General features: G+C 61.7%; 2 protein-coding genes across 2 annotated transcripts; both read right to left on the reverse strand.

Annotated features, from left to right (window-relative positions):
• Positions 1 to 1199: 1199 nt before the first annotated feature.
• SPRG_06063 (hypothetical protein) lies at positions 1200 to 2965 on the reverse strand. The gene is made up of 3 exons (XM_012344788.1): positions 2258 to 2965; positions 1502 to 2209; positions 1200 to 1453 (listed from the first exon to the last, which is right to left on the reverse strand). The coding sequence occupies exons 1-3, from the start codon at positions 2939 to 2941 to the stop codon at positions 1271 to 1273; spliced, it is 1575 nt and encodes a 524-aa protein (XP_012200178.1). The 5' UTR covers positions 2942 to 2965; the 3' UTR covers positions 1200 to 1270.
• A 666-nt stretch (positions 2966 to 3631) lies between these two features.
• Positions 3632 to 15951, reverse strand: SPRG_20090 (hypothetical protein; the record flags this gene model as incomplete). Its single annotated transcript, XM_012344928.1, is given in 5 exon segments — positions 3632 to 11704; positions 11734 to 12156; positions 12168 to 14624; positions 14675 to 15055; positions 15109 to 15951. 5 exon segments carry the CDS (start codon positions 15949 to 15951, stop codon positions 3632 to 3634), a joined length of 12177 nt encoding a protein of 4058 aa, XP_012200318.1.
• Positions 15952 to 16774: the final 823 nt, after the last annotated feature.

Genomic DNA, 16774 nt, shown 5'->3' on the forward strand with positions numbered 1-16774 from the left:
TGCCCATTGCGGCCAAGGTGCAGCAGCTGCAAAGCCACGGCAACGCGTCGCGCTTGGCCGCTCAACCCGCGCTGTGCCACAAGGTACGTGCCGACCGAGGACTCGCGCCTTGCAGCGGTAGTCGCTGCATTTAACGTTGGCATACATGCATGAGCGATCACGCGTGCAATGCAAAGCTTGTCGCTTGAGCTTGGGAAGCAAGACATCGCTCCAAGCCCACTCGTGCTGTGATGCTATGACGAGGAGAGCTGGCAACATCATTGTCCACCCTGCACTCACTATATGCCGTTGCCACTACGCACAATAATTGTTTTACACGATGACTTGACGTAGCTGCAGGTACCATAGATTAAGAGGTCGGGGTTGGCGTCGATAAAAAAGTACATTTTGTATTGTATATGGCAGCATCGTCCGCAACAAAATATGACGCGGAATCGGGCATGCAAGCGTCTGAACACGCAAGTCGTCCGCTTCCGCGAAATAGGGTATCGAATCCTGACCCTACTGAGAGTAAAACCTCGCGCTGTACCGCCAGACCATAGGGCTTTCATGATCTTTTACGTTCAAAGTCCCTACTGTAGATAAATTCTGCCGGCGGCCGTACAAAGGCGCCTCGACCCTTTACACGCGCTGTACACTGGCTCGACCAGGAAACCCTACCCCTCGTAGAAACCTACCCTCGTATTGGGACCGGCGACAACCCATGCACGCGTCTACGACACATGGCATACAATACTAATAGTACGTAGCATCATTCTTGGTTGGGTGCTCCAAACGGAGGCTGCCGCTGCCGAGGTACAAAGTGTAGATGCCACAAGGACGGCTCTCGCTCCTGCAATCGTTGGCTGGGTTTGGCGACGGCGTTGGACGAGTTTGACCCGAAAGTATTAATAGTCCTCGCTACATCCAGGCAGCACAGTACATTGGACAAAGCCCGTGACACTGAGGGCGACAGCGCGGTCGCGGGTCGACCAATGCAATGTGCCCATGGAGGGTCCTCTCTTTTATGAAGAGCCCTCGTCATTGACACCTACCAACTTGTATGTTCCGGTAAGGAGGTAAGGTATCACTGGTGCAGAACTCGTGTTGTATACCAAATGCTATAAATGTATGTTGTGGCGCGCATCGCCACAACATATAGCTTCGCAGCATGTAGATGTGCTTATTGGTCCTCCATACTTCAGGCGACAAGATCTGCATCCCATGAGCATCAATATTCATTCATTCAGGCTTGTTGGAAATCAAACACATCAAATGGAGCGACCGTCGCTTAGAGACGCGGGTGCGAGTCTTCGGTCGGCGGCACGGGCACGTACGTCGTGGCGCGGGGCGGGTTGAGCGGCGCCGCAGCGGCCGTGCGCGACGCGTTGCCCTTGCCTTGCTGGCGCAGCTGCTGCACCTTGGCCGCGAGGCGCGCGCCGTACTCCTTGTCGGCCGCGGCAAAGTTGGCAATCTACAATCCCCATACATCTATCAATGTATCAACTTGATACAGGCGTACCGCGCGGGCCTGGATCGTCGGGTGGGCGTGGACGAGGTTGCCGGCGATGTTGTCGACGAGGCGAGTGCGCTCGGCCTCCGAGAGCACCTTGCGGTAAAAGTCGCCGCACTGCGAAAAGTTGTCGTCGTCCTTCGTCGAGTACTTCATGACGCGCGTCGCCGCCGGGATCTTGGCCGTCATCTGGGCCAGGCCCAGCGCAAAGGATGGGCCGCCGGCTGAGTTGGGAAAGTAGTTGGGCGTGCTGCCCATGTTGCCGATGACCGACATGGCACCGTCGCGCTGGTATGTCTGCGGCGGGCGCAGCGGCTGGTTGACCGGAATCTGCTGGTAGTTGACGCCGAGGCGGTGGCGGTGCGTGTCGGCGTACGAGAAGAGACGGCCTTGCAGCATCTTGTCGGGCGACGCATCAATGCCCGGTACAAAGTGCGACGGCGCAAACGCGAGCTGCTCGACGTCGGCAAAGTAGTTGGGCGGGTTGCGGTGCAAGACGAGCTTGCCGACTTCCCGCAGCGGGTACGCCGAGTGCGCCCAAATCTTGGTCACGTCAAACGGGTTAAAGCCCTTCGCGAGCTGCGCCTCGGCGTCGGCTTCCGACATGACCTGGATGTAGAGTGTCCACGTCGGGAATTCCTTGCGGGCAATGGCCTCGTACAAATCTTGGATCGCGTAATCCGGGTTGGACGCGCTGAGCTTCTCGGCCTCGTCGACCTACACGTCAAATGTATCGACTGGATACAGCGAGATGCAAGGACGCACCGGAAGGTTGCGGATGCCCTGGTCCGTCTTGAAGTGGTACTTGACGTAGCTCACGTCGCCGGCGGCGTTCGTGTTCATAAACGTGTGGCTGCCGTACCCGTTCATGTGGCGGTACCCGTCCGGAATACCGCGGTCCGAGAAGAGGAACGACACTTGGTGCGTCGTCTCGGGGCGCAGCGAGATGAAGTCCCAAAACATGTCGGCGTCCTTGAGATGCGTCGACGGATTGCGCTTCTGCGTGTGGATAAAGCTCGGGAAGAGAATCGGGTCGCGGATGAAGAAGATCGGCGTGTTGTTGCCAACGAGGTCCCAGTTGCCTTCCTCCGTGTAAAACTTGACCGCAAACCCGCGCGGATCGCGGACCGTGTCGGCGCTGCCCGACTCGCCGCCGACCGTCGAGAAGCGCGCCGCCACCGGCGTGCGCTTGCCAACCGCTGCAAAGAGGCTCGCCTTGCACACGTCGGTAATGTCGGCCGTCGTCTCAAAGTAGCCAAACGCGCCCGCGCCCTTGGCGTGCACGACCCGCTCCGGGATGCGCTCGCGGTCAAAGTGCGCGAGGTGGTCGATGAGCGCAAAGTCCGTGAGCACGATCGGCCCGCTCGGGCCCGCGGTCGCCGACGCCGTGAGCCCGTCGGCCGGCAGCGGCGCGCCGTTGCTGCTCGTCATCGTCGTCGGCTTCTTCATGCTTGTTCCGCGGCCAATTTGGAAATGGCGACGTTGCACTTTCAGGCAACGGGCAAATCCCGATCCGGAAATCCGGAAAAATGGGCTCGGCCTCCAACTTCAACCGGACGCTTGCCGATGCGAACGCTCGCGAGGTTGAAGTGAAAGATCGCGCGTTCTTGAGCGTCATAGTGCAGCTCGCGACGGCGTGGAGGCAGCACGTTAGCGGGACACGCATCAGCCGAGCGAGCGATTCGCTGAACACGCTTGCCTAATTGTAGTACTAGTACGCTGAGCTGTGAAATCTCGGGCCATTTCTCATCATGCTACCTTCCCACTCTCGATCGATGGGTCGATCGATCAACCAAAGGCTCGTTAGCACGCCAAGCTGCCGTCACCGCGAGCGAATCGACGCTAGGAACTTTAAATCCCAGACGAACGGAGCCGCTAAATTGATTTTCTTTTCTTGTTGATGTCTTGTCCAACGCGTCAACAAATGGCCAAGCATTTGCTGGGGACAACTCGGTTGCAAGTCTGGCGCCGACGTACCTGGTCCTTGGACCTTCCGACGCGGCGTCGCAGGTAGCGCAACCAGCCGAGCTAGCAAGGACAACCCAAGCCCTAGTCCGATGTCTCCCGATGAGCCCGGCCCGTCGGATTGAAGGATTGATACTTATTTATTTACATGCATTTGGGTCCATGGTGTCGACTCTAGAAGCGGTGGCTCGCGAGGTCGGGGCGCGCGCGGTTGCACACGTCGCAGTAGAAGGACGAGAGCGGGTTGAAAAAAGTGCAGCCGCCTTGGTCCGGGTCGCAGACCCACTTGTCTTTGGGCACCTCGCGGCGGCCGCTCATGCCCATCTCGCACACCGAGCACGTCGTCTCGAGAATCGGGTTGACGCACGTGCAGTTCTCGCACGTCCATGTGGTGGCTTGCGGCGTCTTGGCGAGCTTGTCGCGCGGCTCGCTGCACATGGCGCACGCCGTCAAGAGCGGCTCGTTCGTGTACGTGCACACGCTGCACATCCAGAGCGCGTCGCCGTCGGTCGTCGTCGTCTTGGCAGCGTGGTGCTCCTTTGTCGGGTCGACGTGGAAGGCCGCGCAGAGCTTGGCGATCGACACGCCGCGCTCTTCGTGCGCCGTCTCGACGAGACCGATAATCTCGTTGAGGTCGCTGGGCGAGAACCCGAGCTGGAAGCTCTCAAAGCACCGGAGGAGCTCGTCGTACGAGAGAACGCCGTCGTTGTTGCCGTCAAAACGGTGCCACGACGAGAGGAGCGGGATCTTCTCGGTGCGAATGCCGCGCTGAAATTGCTCCATCTTGGCGCGCGCGCTCAGCAAATGCCACTCGTCCGACTTGGTAAAGACCTTGGCCAGCGGCGTGTCGCCCCAGAGCTGGCGCTCGCGGCGGCGCAGGCGGAGACAACACATGAAGAATTCGTGCCGCAAGTGCAGCGGAATGTCGGCAAGGCCCGCGAGCACGTGGTCCATCTGCGGCGCCGTGTAGTACATTTCGCCGTTGAAGAACCGAAAGCACTCGATGGCTTCTTGCACAGTCGGCGTCAGCGCCGCCGACGACGCGTGCGACGCCTCGACGAGCGCGCCGTCGGCCGTGCGTAGCTGGATACCGCTGACGGCAAAGATGGGGTGCGCGCAGTGGATCATGCGACGCAGCGTCTCGCCTTCGGCCAGCGAGAGCGCGACAACGTAGACAGGCCCCGGCACCTCATTCTCGTCCGGTGTCCCAAGGTCCGATTGCGACGCGAGCTGGATCGCTTGGGCTGCTGCGTCCGTCGGGGCAATGCCGGGTTGTTGCGCGCAGATCGCAACAAAGAGCGTCGTGATGCGCGCGCGCAGCCGGCTCTGGATCTGAAGCGGATGCCACTCCATGAGAAAGCCAACGTTCTTGAGTCGGCGCTCGCCAAGGCCGATCCAGCGCGGACGAAAGTAGTTGTCCGAGACGAGCATCGAGACCGGAAAAGCGATCGACGGGCACGCCGTGTGCGCCTGGAAGCGCGCCATCGGGTAAAACGAGTCGCCCGTCATCTCCTTGAGAGCGTCCGTGCTCCACGGCACCGGATGCTCGTCGTCGCGCGTGTATGCGCTCATCTTTTGCTCTTCCTGCTCGGCCTCTTCTTCGGCCTCTTCTTCCGCCTCGGCTTCATTCTCGTGGACGACCTCGGCGTTCAAGTGCATGTCGCTCGACGCGGTCACGTGCCCGCTGAGGCTGCTCACGCGGCGCTGGACCGTCTCGATCCGCGCAAGCTCGGCCGGCGTTTGCACAAAGGCGGCATGCGCCGCCGTGAGCTCGGCCATCGTGTCGGTGATCGCCTTGGGCAACGGCAGCTGCGCCGCGACCGCGTACGACACTTGGACGCGGAAGGCGTCAATGCACTGCCGCAGCCAGTCGTTGCCTTGGAAACGCAGCAGCCGCTGCGTCGCATTCTGGCCGTGTCTGTGCGCATCGACTTCATCGAGGAGCGCATAGAGGGCGCGCTTCCGCCACGTGTTGTGGAGCTCCTGGAGCGAGAGCTGCACGAGCTGCATCGACTCCATCTTCATCGAGTTGACGAGCAGCCACGCGGGCACGAGCAGTCGAAAGTCGTCGAGAAGAACCGGTCCCGTCGCGACTTCTTGGCGAATCCGGTTCTCCACCTCGGGGATCAAGTACAAATGGATCGTCTGGCCCGCGCCAATGCCGCGCATGCGGTACGCGCCTTGGGCATAATCTCGAAACGTCATGTCCTTCCCAAGCGTGAGCACGGCGCGGGCACTCGTGCACTGCTTGATGTCCATGCCGGTCGTGTGCACTTGGTCGTAAAACGTAAAGCGCTTCTCGGGCCCGAGACCGCACTGCACGAGCGGCATCGCGGCCGCGTGGTCGCGCAGCAAAATCATCTGCCGGTCGCTCGGGTCCAAGTAGACGACGCCTTCCATCGAGAGAGGCAAGTGCGTCAAGAGGAAGCGCGCGACCTCTTCATTGTCGAGGCCCGTGATGAGCGCGCCCGTGTCGATGAGCGCATGGAACGGCGGGTCGTGGGTTGCAATGTCTCTGAGCAGACTCGTCGCGGTCCAGTCGAGCTTGCGCTCGAGCGTCGTCACGCGCGCCGACGTGAGCACCGAAAAGATGTTGCCGTCCGACTGCGGCTCATAGTGGCAGTCGCCGAGGTCCAACGGCAGCAAATTGCTCGGCGTACCCGAGAAACCAATGCGCTTCGCAAAGAGACTGTCGCTCCCGAGCTCGTGGCCGCACGCCGAGACCTTGAGCTTCTGAAAGTTCATGCACGACGGAAAGACGTGCTGCCGCACATAATAGTGCACGACCGACGGCAAGAGCCGCACCAGCTGCAACAAGCGCGTCACCTGCGACGCGTCGTTGAGCTGAAAGAGCGGCAGCGGGAGGACGCCGCTCGTGCTCTCGGCCAGCGCGAGGCCTTCGAGCACCCACGACCGGAAGAGCGCACACGCGGGGCGCTGCTCGCGCGGCCCGAGCTGCCGGCTAAAGTCGTGCTTGAGCTGCGCGACAACCGTCTTGATGTCGGTGCGCCGGACGCCTTCGTAGCGGTACGCGAGGATCGTGAGGCCAATGAGCACGTCGGGATGTGCAAACTCCGACGACCGACTCGGTACGTCCTTACCGACAAAGGGCACTGCGAGCAAGAGACGAGACGGCGTGTTGCCATTCGACTCGAAATGCTGCTTCTGCAAAAGGCCGTACGAGACGCGGTTGATCTTGGAAAGGCAGTGCGGCAAGAGCGTCCGGATCCATTCGCGCCCGAGGTTGAGCAGCTTGAGGCCGTGCTCCGAGAGCCCATTCTCAATGTGCGACTGACTACCAAGGTCGACGCGGTCGCACTGCAGGTAGTAGATGACGTCGTCCATCGAGAGCGTGCACTTGCCCATCTTGAAGTGGTGCGAGAGCCACTCGTACGCGACGCGAGCGAGGATCGGTCGGAGCTTGGCGTCATAGTACGCAACGTCCAGCAGCACCAAATGCGGGAAGCGCTGGAGCGCATGCACGTTGTAGCCCTCATGCAAGAGCGTGTGGAGCTCCGCGTGCAGCGGCGACGACGACGACGACGAGAGCACGACGTCGAGAAGGTGCATCGGTAGCTCCCAGCGGTTCGCCGCCAAGTCGATCGGAAACTTGTTGCCGATCGGAAAGTTGAGTTCCGACCGAAGCGGATGCAAGAGCACGTCCACCTCGTCCATGATGAGGACGCCGCGCTGCCACTGCCGAAGCACAACCTGAAGTTCGTCGGCCATGTCGGCGCGCGAGTGAAGCACCTTGCGGATGCGCATGCCGGTCCGCGACGTGTCGTGGAGGCGAAAGTCCGGGTCGTGCGTCGACTGCTCGAGCGAGTGGAGGAGCTCGACAAACTTGAGCAAAAGCGACTTGATGGCCTCGGGCGACGCGCAAATGACATCAGCGTGCACGCACGCACGCTGGAGCTTGGACGCAAGCGCTAGGATCGCCATCGGGTCGTCGTCGACGCTCCGGTCAAACGACAGCGTAAAGATGCGCTTTTGAAGAATCGCATTGCTAAAGCGCGACCGGAGCACGGCGCGCGACTGCTCGAGGAGCGCCGTCGGCATGACGTGCGTCACGAGCACCTTCGAGTCGGCGAGCATGTACGTCAAGAGCGGCCCGACGACCGTCGTCTTGCCGGCGCCCATGATCATCTGCTGCACCCGCGAGACGCCATTGTGCATGCTCGTCATAAAGCTCTCGACCATTTCGACTTGACGCTGCCGCAAGAGGAGCTCAAACACAAACTCAAAGAGGAGGTAGCGCGGGTCGTACGCATACGTCTGTCCATCGCGCTCCTTGAGGTAGTGGCGCGACGCCAAGAGTCCGTTGGCCACGTCCTGCGACGCGTGCAGCATCCGGCTCGCGTCTTGGTTTTGGTACAGCACGTGCGACTCGACGAGCGATTTCAGCGCGGCCGCCGACCCAATCAGTCGGTTCAGATGGCTCATACGGTTGGCGCAAAAGAGCACGAGCTGGACGAGCTGCAGTACCGTCGGCAATTGCGCCACATCGACAAACGGGTTCTTGCGCGCGAGGTCGCCGGCCATGTCGGAGGACGCGAGCGTCGACGCGAGGTACGCAAAGTCGATGGGCGTGTGCTGCTGCGCAAACCGCTCGACGAGGAAGCGGCACTTGGCCAAGCGCGTGCTCGGCGTATCGGTGACGCTAAATTCAACCACATTGACGCGCGCTTCCAGCGTCGCAATCGTCGCGAGGACAAAGGCTTCGTCCTTGGCGCGCTGCGCATGACTCGCTGCAATGAGCGTCTCGAGCTTGGCCACGCACGTCGCGCCGTCAAAGCCAAGGCGGGACACGCCGACAAAGAACGGCTCGAGCGTGTGGTTGGTCGTCTCGGCATGGTTCTTGACGTCGTCGGCCAATCGCTGCAGCAAGTCCTTGGCAACGACGCTCTGCGCCGCGGGGTGCGCCGAGAGATCAAACGGCAGCTGCGTCGCCAGTTCGCGCTCGGGGCGGCAGTGCACGACATAGTCCTCGGCGCGGAAAAAGCTGAGCGGCACAAACGGATGCAGCGCGTCGTGGCCAAGCGTGAAGACACGCTCGGCGCAGCTCGCGTCCGAGGGCTTGACCGCCAAAGGAAACGGAAACGCGCCGGCACGCGCGCGGCGCACCGTCTCGGGCAGCGTCTTGTGCGCGTGCGTGAGCTGCTGCCGCAACGGCGGGATGACGCGGTCGCTGTTGGCGACGAGGAGCGTCTGAAACTCCATCGTGGTCATGTCGAAAAAGTTCTTGAGCATCGAGTCCTTCAAGTGCTTCGAGTAGAGGTTCACGCCGCGCTCGAGCATGTGCGTCGAGTCCCGGTCCACGGGCAGCGCGGGCCACGCGTGGTACGGGTTCGAGAGCACGACCGCAACCTGCGACATGGCAATCGAGACCGAGCACTCTTCCTCGCCGTCCTCGACGACTTCCTTGCCCCAGCGCGCGAGCTTCAGATGCAAAAAGCGCGCGAGGAGGTCGGCCATCGACCGCGTGTACTCTTCGCCGTGCAGTCGGAGCGACACATGTCCGTTGAGACACTCGTACAAAAAGAGGCAGCCGAGGCCGCGGTTCGCGCCGCTCGCTTCGTCGCCGACAATCTCATTGTCCCAAATCAGCTTCATGCACTCTTCGTCGGCCAGCAGCGCCGACGGCCGCTTGTAGCGCACCGTCGAGAGCGTCGTTGCATGTTCTTCGAGGTACGCGGCCGTGAGCATGTTGAGCTTGACCCACGGCTGACCACCCACGCGGAGGCGCGCAGGCTTGACATCCGTGTCCATCTGCTTTCGCTGCTCGGCGACGCAGAGGGCCATGCGCACTTGCAGCAGCGGCGACATGTTCTCACAGAGCGCGAGCGCGTCGAGCTCCTCCTGGGCGTTCAAGCGGCACTCGGCTTGCACGTGGGCGACGCTGGTTGACACGACGTGCAGCTCGTCCGCCAAGCGCCACGAGCACTTATTTTCGCTGTACTGGATCGCGAGCGCCAATCGGACGCGGCACGCGCACGCGTCCGGGTGCCGGTCCTGCAGCGTCTTTTCAATTTGGTTGAAGATCCACTGCTCCTCGTCCGTAAACGGCACGTCGACATGGCACGTCGCAATGTACTGCGCCGCGCTCTTGTACTGGCGGTTCATGAGCGCGAGCAAAATCAGGTACAGCGTCGAACTCAGACTCGGCGTCAGCACAAACGTCTGGCTTGCGTGCACCGGGTACAAGTAGTAGCGCGTCTCCATGACCTGCTGCCAGCCCGCCGACGCGCGGTTGGGCACGACAACGGTCGAGAACGGCACGCCTTGGACCATCGGGCGATACACATCGTGGTTGGCGCACAGAAACCGGTACTCATCACGGGACGTGGCCAGCACGACCGCGTCCGGCATCGAGGTGGCGAGGGCGCGAAGCGGCGCCGAGAGCTTCGACATGTCGTCGAGACAGATAAACCACTCGCGCTGGTCGACCATGTAGAGATGGACGCGCCCGTCGTCCCCACGGCGCGGCTCAAAGCGCAACTTGAGCCGTGGCAGCTCGATGAGCGCAATCTGCGACAATTCTCCGACCGGGTCCGACTCGGTCTCGTGCTGCAATAGCGCCGTCGGCAACGTTGCCGTCCAAATCAACACGTGCGAGAGATCTTCAATGCGCCCCAGGACGTGTGCAATGCGCGCCATCGTAGAGTCCGGTGACGCGATATGGAGCGGGTTCAAGAGCACAAGCTCGCCACCGTGCGTCATCTTGACGCGCTTGGCGTCGGCTTGCTCGCCTTCGGACGCTTGCTTGGCCAAGCGCGGCGCGTTGGGCAGGGACGTGTCAGCGTCACCACCGCGCGTGTCGGCTTCCATGCGTGCGATTTCGTCCGCGTTGTCGGGCTCGCAAAGCCACGCCGTCGCCAGCGTATCGTCGTGGTTGAAGAGCTCCAGCGCATACGTCGCCGCAATGCGCGAGACAGATGACGCCGCCATGACAGCCTCGACGAGTTGCTGCTCACGGAGCGACGCCTCGAGCGCTTCTTCTGGAATCTCGTCGGCTTGAAGAATGCGCGTCTGGTTGGCTTCGTCCAGCAGCCACATCGCGGCTTCTTCGACGCTGTTGCCCGACTCCTTGAGCGCAAGGACGCACCCCGAGTACGAAAACCCGAGCGACATGAGCTGGACTACGTCTTCGTCGGCAATGACCATCTCTTGGCGCATCGGCGGCGGCGTCGGCGGCACGGCAATCGGCGCAGGCGGCGGCGCAATCACCGACGGCTGGCCCAACGTGTGCTGGATCAGCGTCGGCGCGGCATCGATCGCCTTGCGGACAACGTACGCAACCTTGTTGTGCTTGAGCTGGATCTCGAGCTGGTACTTGAACCACTGCGACTCGTCGTCGAGCGGCTCGCCGCGCAAAATGCCGTCTTCGCCCTGCCAAAACTTGAACGCTTCGAGGAACGCGCTCGGAATGAGGCCCTGGAGAAACCGCGGCGGCAAGTACGTCTCAACGCCATGAAGGCTCTTGTTGCGACGCAAAATGACGAGCGAGTTGCCAGAGCTCTGGAGCTCCATAATGTCGCCCGCCGCGTACTGCACGCTCGGCGCGACCGACTCGCCGGCGCCCTCGACGTTGGGCACAAAGCTGTGCAGCGCGAGACGCGCATTCGACGTAAAGAGAAGCTTGCGGTGCAGGCGGCGGCCGTGCGAGATGAGCGAAAAGACATGGAGTACGTTGTAGTGGCGGTACACGATCATCTCCTTGAATGTCGAGAGAAAATCCGACTTGTCGTTCTTGTGCAGCGCCAGAAGCGTCACGTGCGGCGCCGTCTCGGGCGCCACGCTCGTTGGAAGGAAGAGCGAGAACGGCAGCTTCTTGGCCGGGTCGTCCTCGGGAAAGAGCGCGTTCACGACGCTCCGCACGAGACTCACAAACCAGAGCTCCGACTCAATCTCGTGCTCGTCCTTTGAGTACGGATCCAAGCGCCGGCTATACTCGGTTCCGAGGTACAGGAACCCCGTCTCCGTGGGCTCGGCCGGCTGCGCCGGCGCTGGTGTCGGCGCCGGTACATGCTTGGGCGTTGCGCACACCTCACACGCTGCGTTGGGCTGGTCGCCGTTAAAGTTGGCGCACGTACACGCCGGGCACTCCCAGTACATCTTGGCGTCGCTCGGGACGGCAGGCGTCGCGGCCGGGACAGGCGGAAGAAACACCGTCGGCGTGTCGACGCCTTGGTCGTCGGGCGACGGCTCATCCCACTCCATGAGCTCGCACTCGGTGCCAAGAGGTGACTGAGTCGGAGATGCGCTTGGCGTGCGACGAGGCCGCAGTGCAGCGCTTCGTTGCCAAAGTGATGGCGATAGTCGGAAAACTGCACCATCGAGTCGGGCACGGGCTTGAGCTCGTCGTTGCGCCAGAGAATCTCGCCCGTTTGCAGGTCAATCTTCATCTCGGCTTGCGTGCACACGTAGCGACCCGTGCCGGCCACACCCGCGTCCATCGTCCACTCGTGCGTCGGCACGGTCTTGGCCCGGAGCGCAATGTGCAGAATCGAGTTGAGCAGCGCGTTGCAGTCGTTCGGCGAGAGCGACTGGGCAAACTCGACAATCGACCGGCGCTTGGCCTGCAGCAGCTCAAAGAGCTCGCTCTCGAGAACGCCCGCCGGCGGGTACAGCACGGTGGTCGCGTCCTCCTTTGGCTTCTTCTTCAGAATGCTCGGTGCTTGGATAATCTCCATGCCGACCTTCAAAACACCGGGCGATCCGTGAGGTACTTGTCCAAAGACCCCGTCGCGACGTTCTTAGTGTCAATGCCGTGGGCTTGGAGCCAGCGCAAGAGTCGTTGTTCACTCGAGAGCTCCGACTCGTCTTCCAGGAGCACGTGCATGCCAAAGCAGTGCCAATTGCGCACATACGCGACACTTCCGAGCAGCGTCACCAGCCGCGCCGGTGTGTACTCGTCGACGCGCAGGTTCATAAAGAGAAGCGCCATATACGAGTGGATGACGCACGCCGTGCGGAGGTCGTCCTTCGCCTCGGCCTCCATGCGCCACTTGTCCAGCGTCGTGAGCCCGAAACCAAAGAGCTGACCCACGAGCTCGCTGCGCAGCGCCTGCAGCGTCGCCAACGTCGTCGCAGACACGTGTGTGTGCTCGTACACGGCAAATGTCACATACCGCAGTACGTCGACGCTGAGCTGGAGCATGTACAAGATGAAGCTCGCGTCCGACGAGTGCACCGATGCCTCGCCGAGCTCCGTGATCGCCTGCAACATGATGAGGATCGGGCGCACGGTCGCCTCGGGTGCGTGCGAGAGCTCGTTAAGCAAAAGACCGTTCATCGTGCCGAGGTGGTCGGCGGCCTTTTGGTGGTGCACGCGCGCATCGAGCACCTGCTCGAGCGCCTCTTCCTGGAGCACGAGACCGCTCTTGCGCAGAGGTACGTGCGTAATCATTTCGGCGCTCGACTCGCCGCTCGTGCGCAGGACCCAGTCACCACCTTCAAAGAGCACGGCGCGCAGCAGCGTCTGCAAAAGTGGGTTGAAGAGGTACATGACGCGGTCCCGCGACGCGAAGAAGCCCAGGACGAGCGGAATGCGCGTATACGGCACAGTGAGGTAGCTCAGCAAATACTCCGACTCTTCCGACGAGAGCGTGCCCTGGAAGAGCGGCAGTGCATCCGTGTGCATCACATCATCCTCTGTCACGACGGGCAGCGACGTCTGGAGCAGTGGTGGCAGCGACGCCGGGCTCACAACGACGGGGCCCTCGCCGAAAAAGAGCTTGCGCTGGGTAAAGCCCGAGACATCAATGTCGGCAATGTCCTGGTCGATGCCGCGGAAGCCCGCCACCTCCCACTTGAGCTTGCCCGCGAGAAAGTTGCGCGAAATGTTGAAGCGGCGGCCGTAGCGCGACGTCGCCTCGTCAAACGTGAGCGACCACATCTGCCACTGGCGCAGGCCCGTGCGGCGGCGCATGAGCTCGTCTTCGCGCGTCTCCATCGTGCACAGAAACTTGCACATCGTCACGAGGTCGCGCGTCTGGGCCATTTCGGGGTGCTGCTCGGCAAGCGGCGTCGAGTCCGAGAGGAACCAGTCGACGAGCGCCTCCATTTCGCTCGGTGGGTTGGCGTCATCGGGCGCAATGAGCGGGTAGTTGTACAGCTCCATGAGCTTGCGCAAAAAGCCAAACGTCGTGCTGTACTTTTTGAGCTCGACCTTCTCGTCCGGCATGCGCAGCTCAAAGAGCGGCGTGAGCGTGTTGAGCGACGCAAAGTACGCAAGGACGCGGCCACGCACGACCGCAAACGACGGTTGCACGAGCTCCATCGCGCGCGCCGTCTCGAGCAGCGTCCGGCTGTTTTGGCAAAATGAATTCGCGAGCACGTAGCCCTCGGCCATTAGCAGCGACATCTCCATAGGCGTGTCGACGGCGACCGCGCGCAGCATGGCATCGTACATGGCCAGCGCACAGATCGAGGCGAGGGCCCGCGTGGCGTCCAAGCTTCGCGACGGCCGCTCAATTGACTGCCACACGATACCGAGGATAAGCACAAGGTTGTGAACGCTCTTCAAAACACCAAACTGCAGCTCCTTCCCGACAGGCTGCCGCCACATGTCGTCGTCCGCAATCGATGGCACGGGGATCGTCTCGGTAAAGAGCGTCGTGACGAGTTGGATGACTTCGTGGTGCAGCGCGACGCGCGAGGACGACGATCCGTCGCCTGCGCGCTGCAAGAGCGACTGGCACACGCCCTCGCAGCGGATAAAGGCCGCCGCCGCCAGCTCGATCGTACCGACACGCTCCGGGACGTCGAGCATGCTGGCAAGCACGGGCACGACTGCCTCGGCGACGTTGCCTGCATAGCCGTCGACGCTCGCGGGCTTGAAGTGCTCCATGTGCTCGAACGGAAGCAATGGTACTTGGCGATCAAACTGCCACTTGGACGTATCTTCCGGTGCCGGAGTCTTGGCTGCAATCAGCGCGCGCTTCGCATCCACGTCTTGGATGAGCTCGTGCACGGCCACAAGGTCGTCCGTCAAGAGCCCGCCGGCGGTGTTTTGCTTGATCGCGGAGAGGCCTGTTTGCTTGAGCGCCATGTGGATGCACGCACCCTCCGTGTCCGAGAGCGTCGGCAACGGCAGCTGGAACGTGTCGGACGGCACCCACGGGTAGTGCGCACCAATCGGATCCTGGAGCACGAGCTCAACACCCTAGTTGGTCGCGATATGAGTCGCTATACGTATGCAAGGGGTTAACGCACCAAAGGCGTCTTGACGGCGCCTGTTGCGTCCATGACGACGAGGAGCGGCATCTTCGAGACGTGGAAAGCTTGCACGAGCTTTTTGCGCGCCGCCATCTCTGCGATCGGGACGCACGCCCACGACACGGGAAGCGACATCAAGTGCGACTGGTACTCTTCGTCCGTCGAATCGAGCGGCACGACAATGATCGCGATGCGGCGACCGGCGGCCGTGAGGCTGTCGCAGAGACGGATGAGCTTTGTCCGAAAGGTCTTGCACGCAGGGCAGCTCAGACTCGCAAAGTAGACACCGATGACCGGCGCGTCCGCAATGACGTCGGGCAGTTGACGACTACCTTGCAGCGAGTCGATGAGTGAAATACCCGCCAGTGCTTGAATTGCCTACAGGGTCAACGCAATGAGACCTCCAGTAGCGACCGCCAAAATGTACATACCTCGACGGCCGACGTCTTGAAGGGCAGCGTCGGGTCGTCGAGAGCAATCAAGTCGTCGCGCATCTGCTTGAGGATGTTCCAACGCACGCGGAACATGATGCGCTTGATTTCAAACGCCGAGAGCCCTCTCTTGCGCAAGAGAAACTTGGCGGCTTCGACCACGTTCTTGACAAAGCCAGTGTTGCTGCGCTGCGGTGTGCAAAAGTACGCGTCGGGCGACGTCGCAAACGCAAGAGGCAAGACCGAGTCGGCCAGCCACGGCAAGAGCACGTCGTAGAGCGTCTCCATGCGGTGGTACTCGGACGGCGGGTTCTTCAGCCAGAGCGAAAAGGCAAGACTCCAGAACGAGAGGTCGAGCATGCGGCTTGCAGGCACGTGGGCGATCGTCGCGCACGACTGCACCTTCATCTTGAGCTGCGTCGGGTCCGTCGGGTGGTAGTCGCTGCCGGGCCCGCGGTTGCACACTGTGAACGAATACTCGTCGGCCGCCGTCTTCTCGACAATGTACACGACCGCGTTCCGCGAGAGCTTCCCGACCCAGCCACCGGGGATGATGTACGGCGTCCCGATCTGCATGTCCCGGAGGTAGTCCTTGAACTTGCCCATCACGTCTGTAAATTCCTTGGCGTCCTTGGTCTGGGTCTGCGCCCATGGCACCGCATCGCGGAGGCTCGCTGCGACGGCCTTGACGCGGTCGTCGTCCTCGAGGCCGAGGAAGTGGGAGACGAGGAGGAGGCCGTTCCCGAGCTGACCCCCATCGAGCTCCGTCGCCCCGATGTACGGGTCGCCCATCATGCCAATGCATGCGTCGACCTTCCAGATCTTCCCGGCGGTCAAGTCCATCGCTCGCCGATTCCGAAAATGCATGAAATCGTGGGGCAGATCTTGCCGAGAAATCCTCGCTTTTTTATTCCACGCGACCCATCGCATACAAACACCAAATTATTTAATTGACCATATCTTTTTTTCGAACGCCCTTCATTGGCCCAGCTCCAAACCAACCAATCAAACGCATGGAGGCGAGCGGGGGACCACCCTGGTCCCAGCGCCACGCCAACCAAGACAGGGGGTCCTAGCACCAGCAGCAGCAGCAGCAGCCCTCACAGCCATCACGACAGCAACGCCATCCGAGCACTTGTAGAGGGAGAGGTCCGCCAGCGTTGTATTCGCCGAAACAGTGTGTCAAAACAGAGTTCATGTACTGTTTCGAAGTACACTGTACGCACCGTTGCTAGTGTTGGTCGTCGTTGCGAAGCCGCGATCTTTCTCTGCGGCCAACGCCAACAATCGCAAATGGATTGAACGAGATCTGGTACACGCGTATGTGGTGTTGAGCGCTGTGAATGCATCAACTTACTGTACTCTGGTGCTGCTCTGGGTCGGCGTGTCTGGTCCAAAAGATCTGGCGCCAAAATTCCGCCCTTCTGGAATCCTCTGGTTTCGACCGCTAGTCCGGATAACGTCCGGCATTTGCACATTCCGCACCTCGCATGGGACGAAGCCGTAGCCGAAGCCGAAGCGGGTCCCTGGACAGCTGGGGGCGTCGTCGCCAGCCTCGTGGGCGCGCCAACGAGCGTGGTCGTGACCGAAGCAGAGAGCGCAGCCGCGACCGTAGTCGGGATCGCAGTCGGGACCGGCCACGCGACCGTCGTGGTGGTCGCGGTCG

The sequence above is a fragment of the Saprolegnia parasitica genome (assembly GCF_000151545.1).
Source record: "Saprolegnia parasitica CBS 223.65 unplaced genomic scaffold supercont2.20, whole genome shotgun sequence".
Classification (NCBI taxonomy): domain Eukaryota; phylum Oomycota; class Saprolegniomycetes; order Saprolegniales; family Saprolegniaceae; genus Saprolegnia; species Saprolegnia parasitica.

Bases quoted from the DNA above. Each gene is read 5' to 3' on its own strand.
- SPRG_06063 (XM_012344788.1), bottom strand. From the start codon at position 2,941: ATGAAGAAGCCGACGACGATGACGAGCAGCAACGGCGCGCCGCTGCCG. The intron at 2,210-2,257 runs GTGCGTCCTTGC...TTTGACGTGTAG, and splicing joins AGGGCATCCGCAACCTTCCG to GTCGACGAGGCCGAGAAGCT. The intron at 1,454-1,501 runs GTACGCCTGTAT...TGGGGATTGTAG, and splicing joins CGACGATCCAGGCCCGCGCG to ATTGCCAACTTTGCCGCGGC.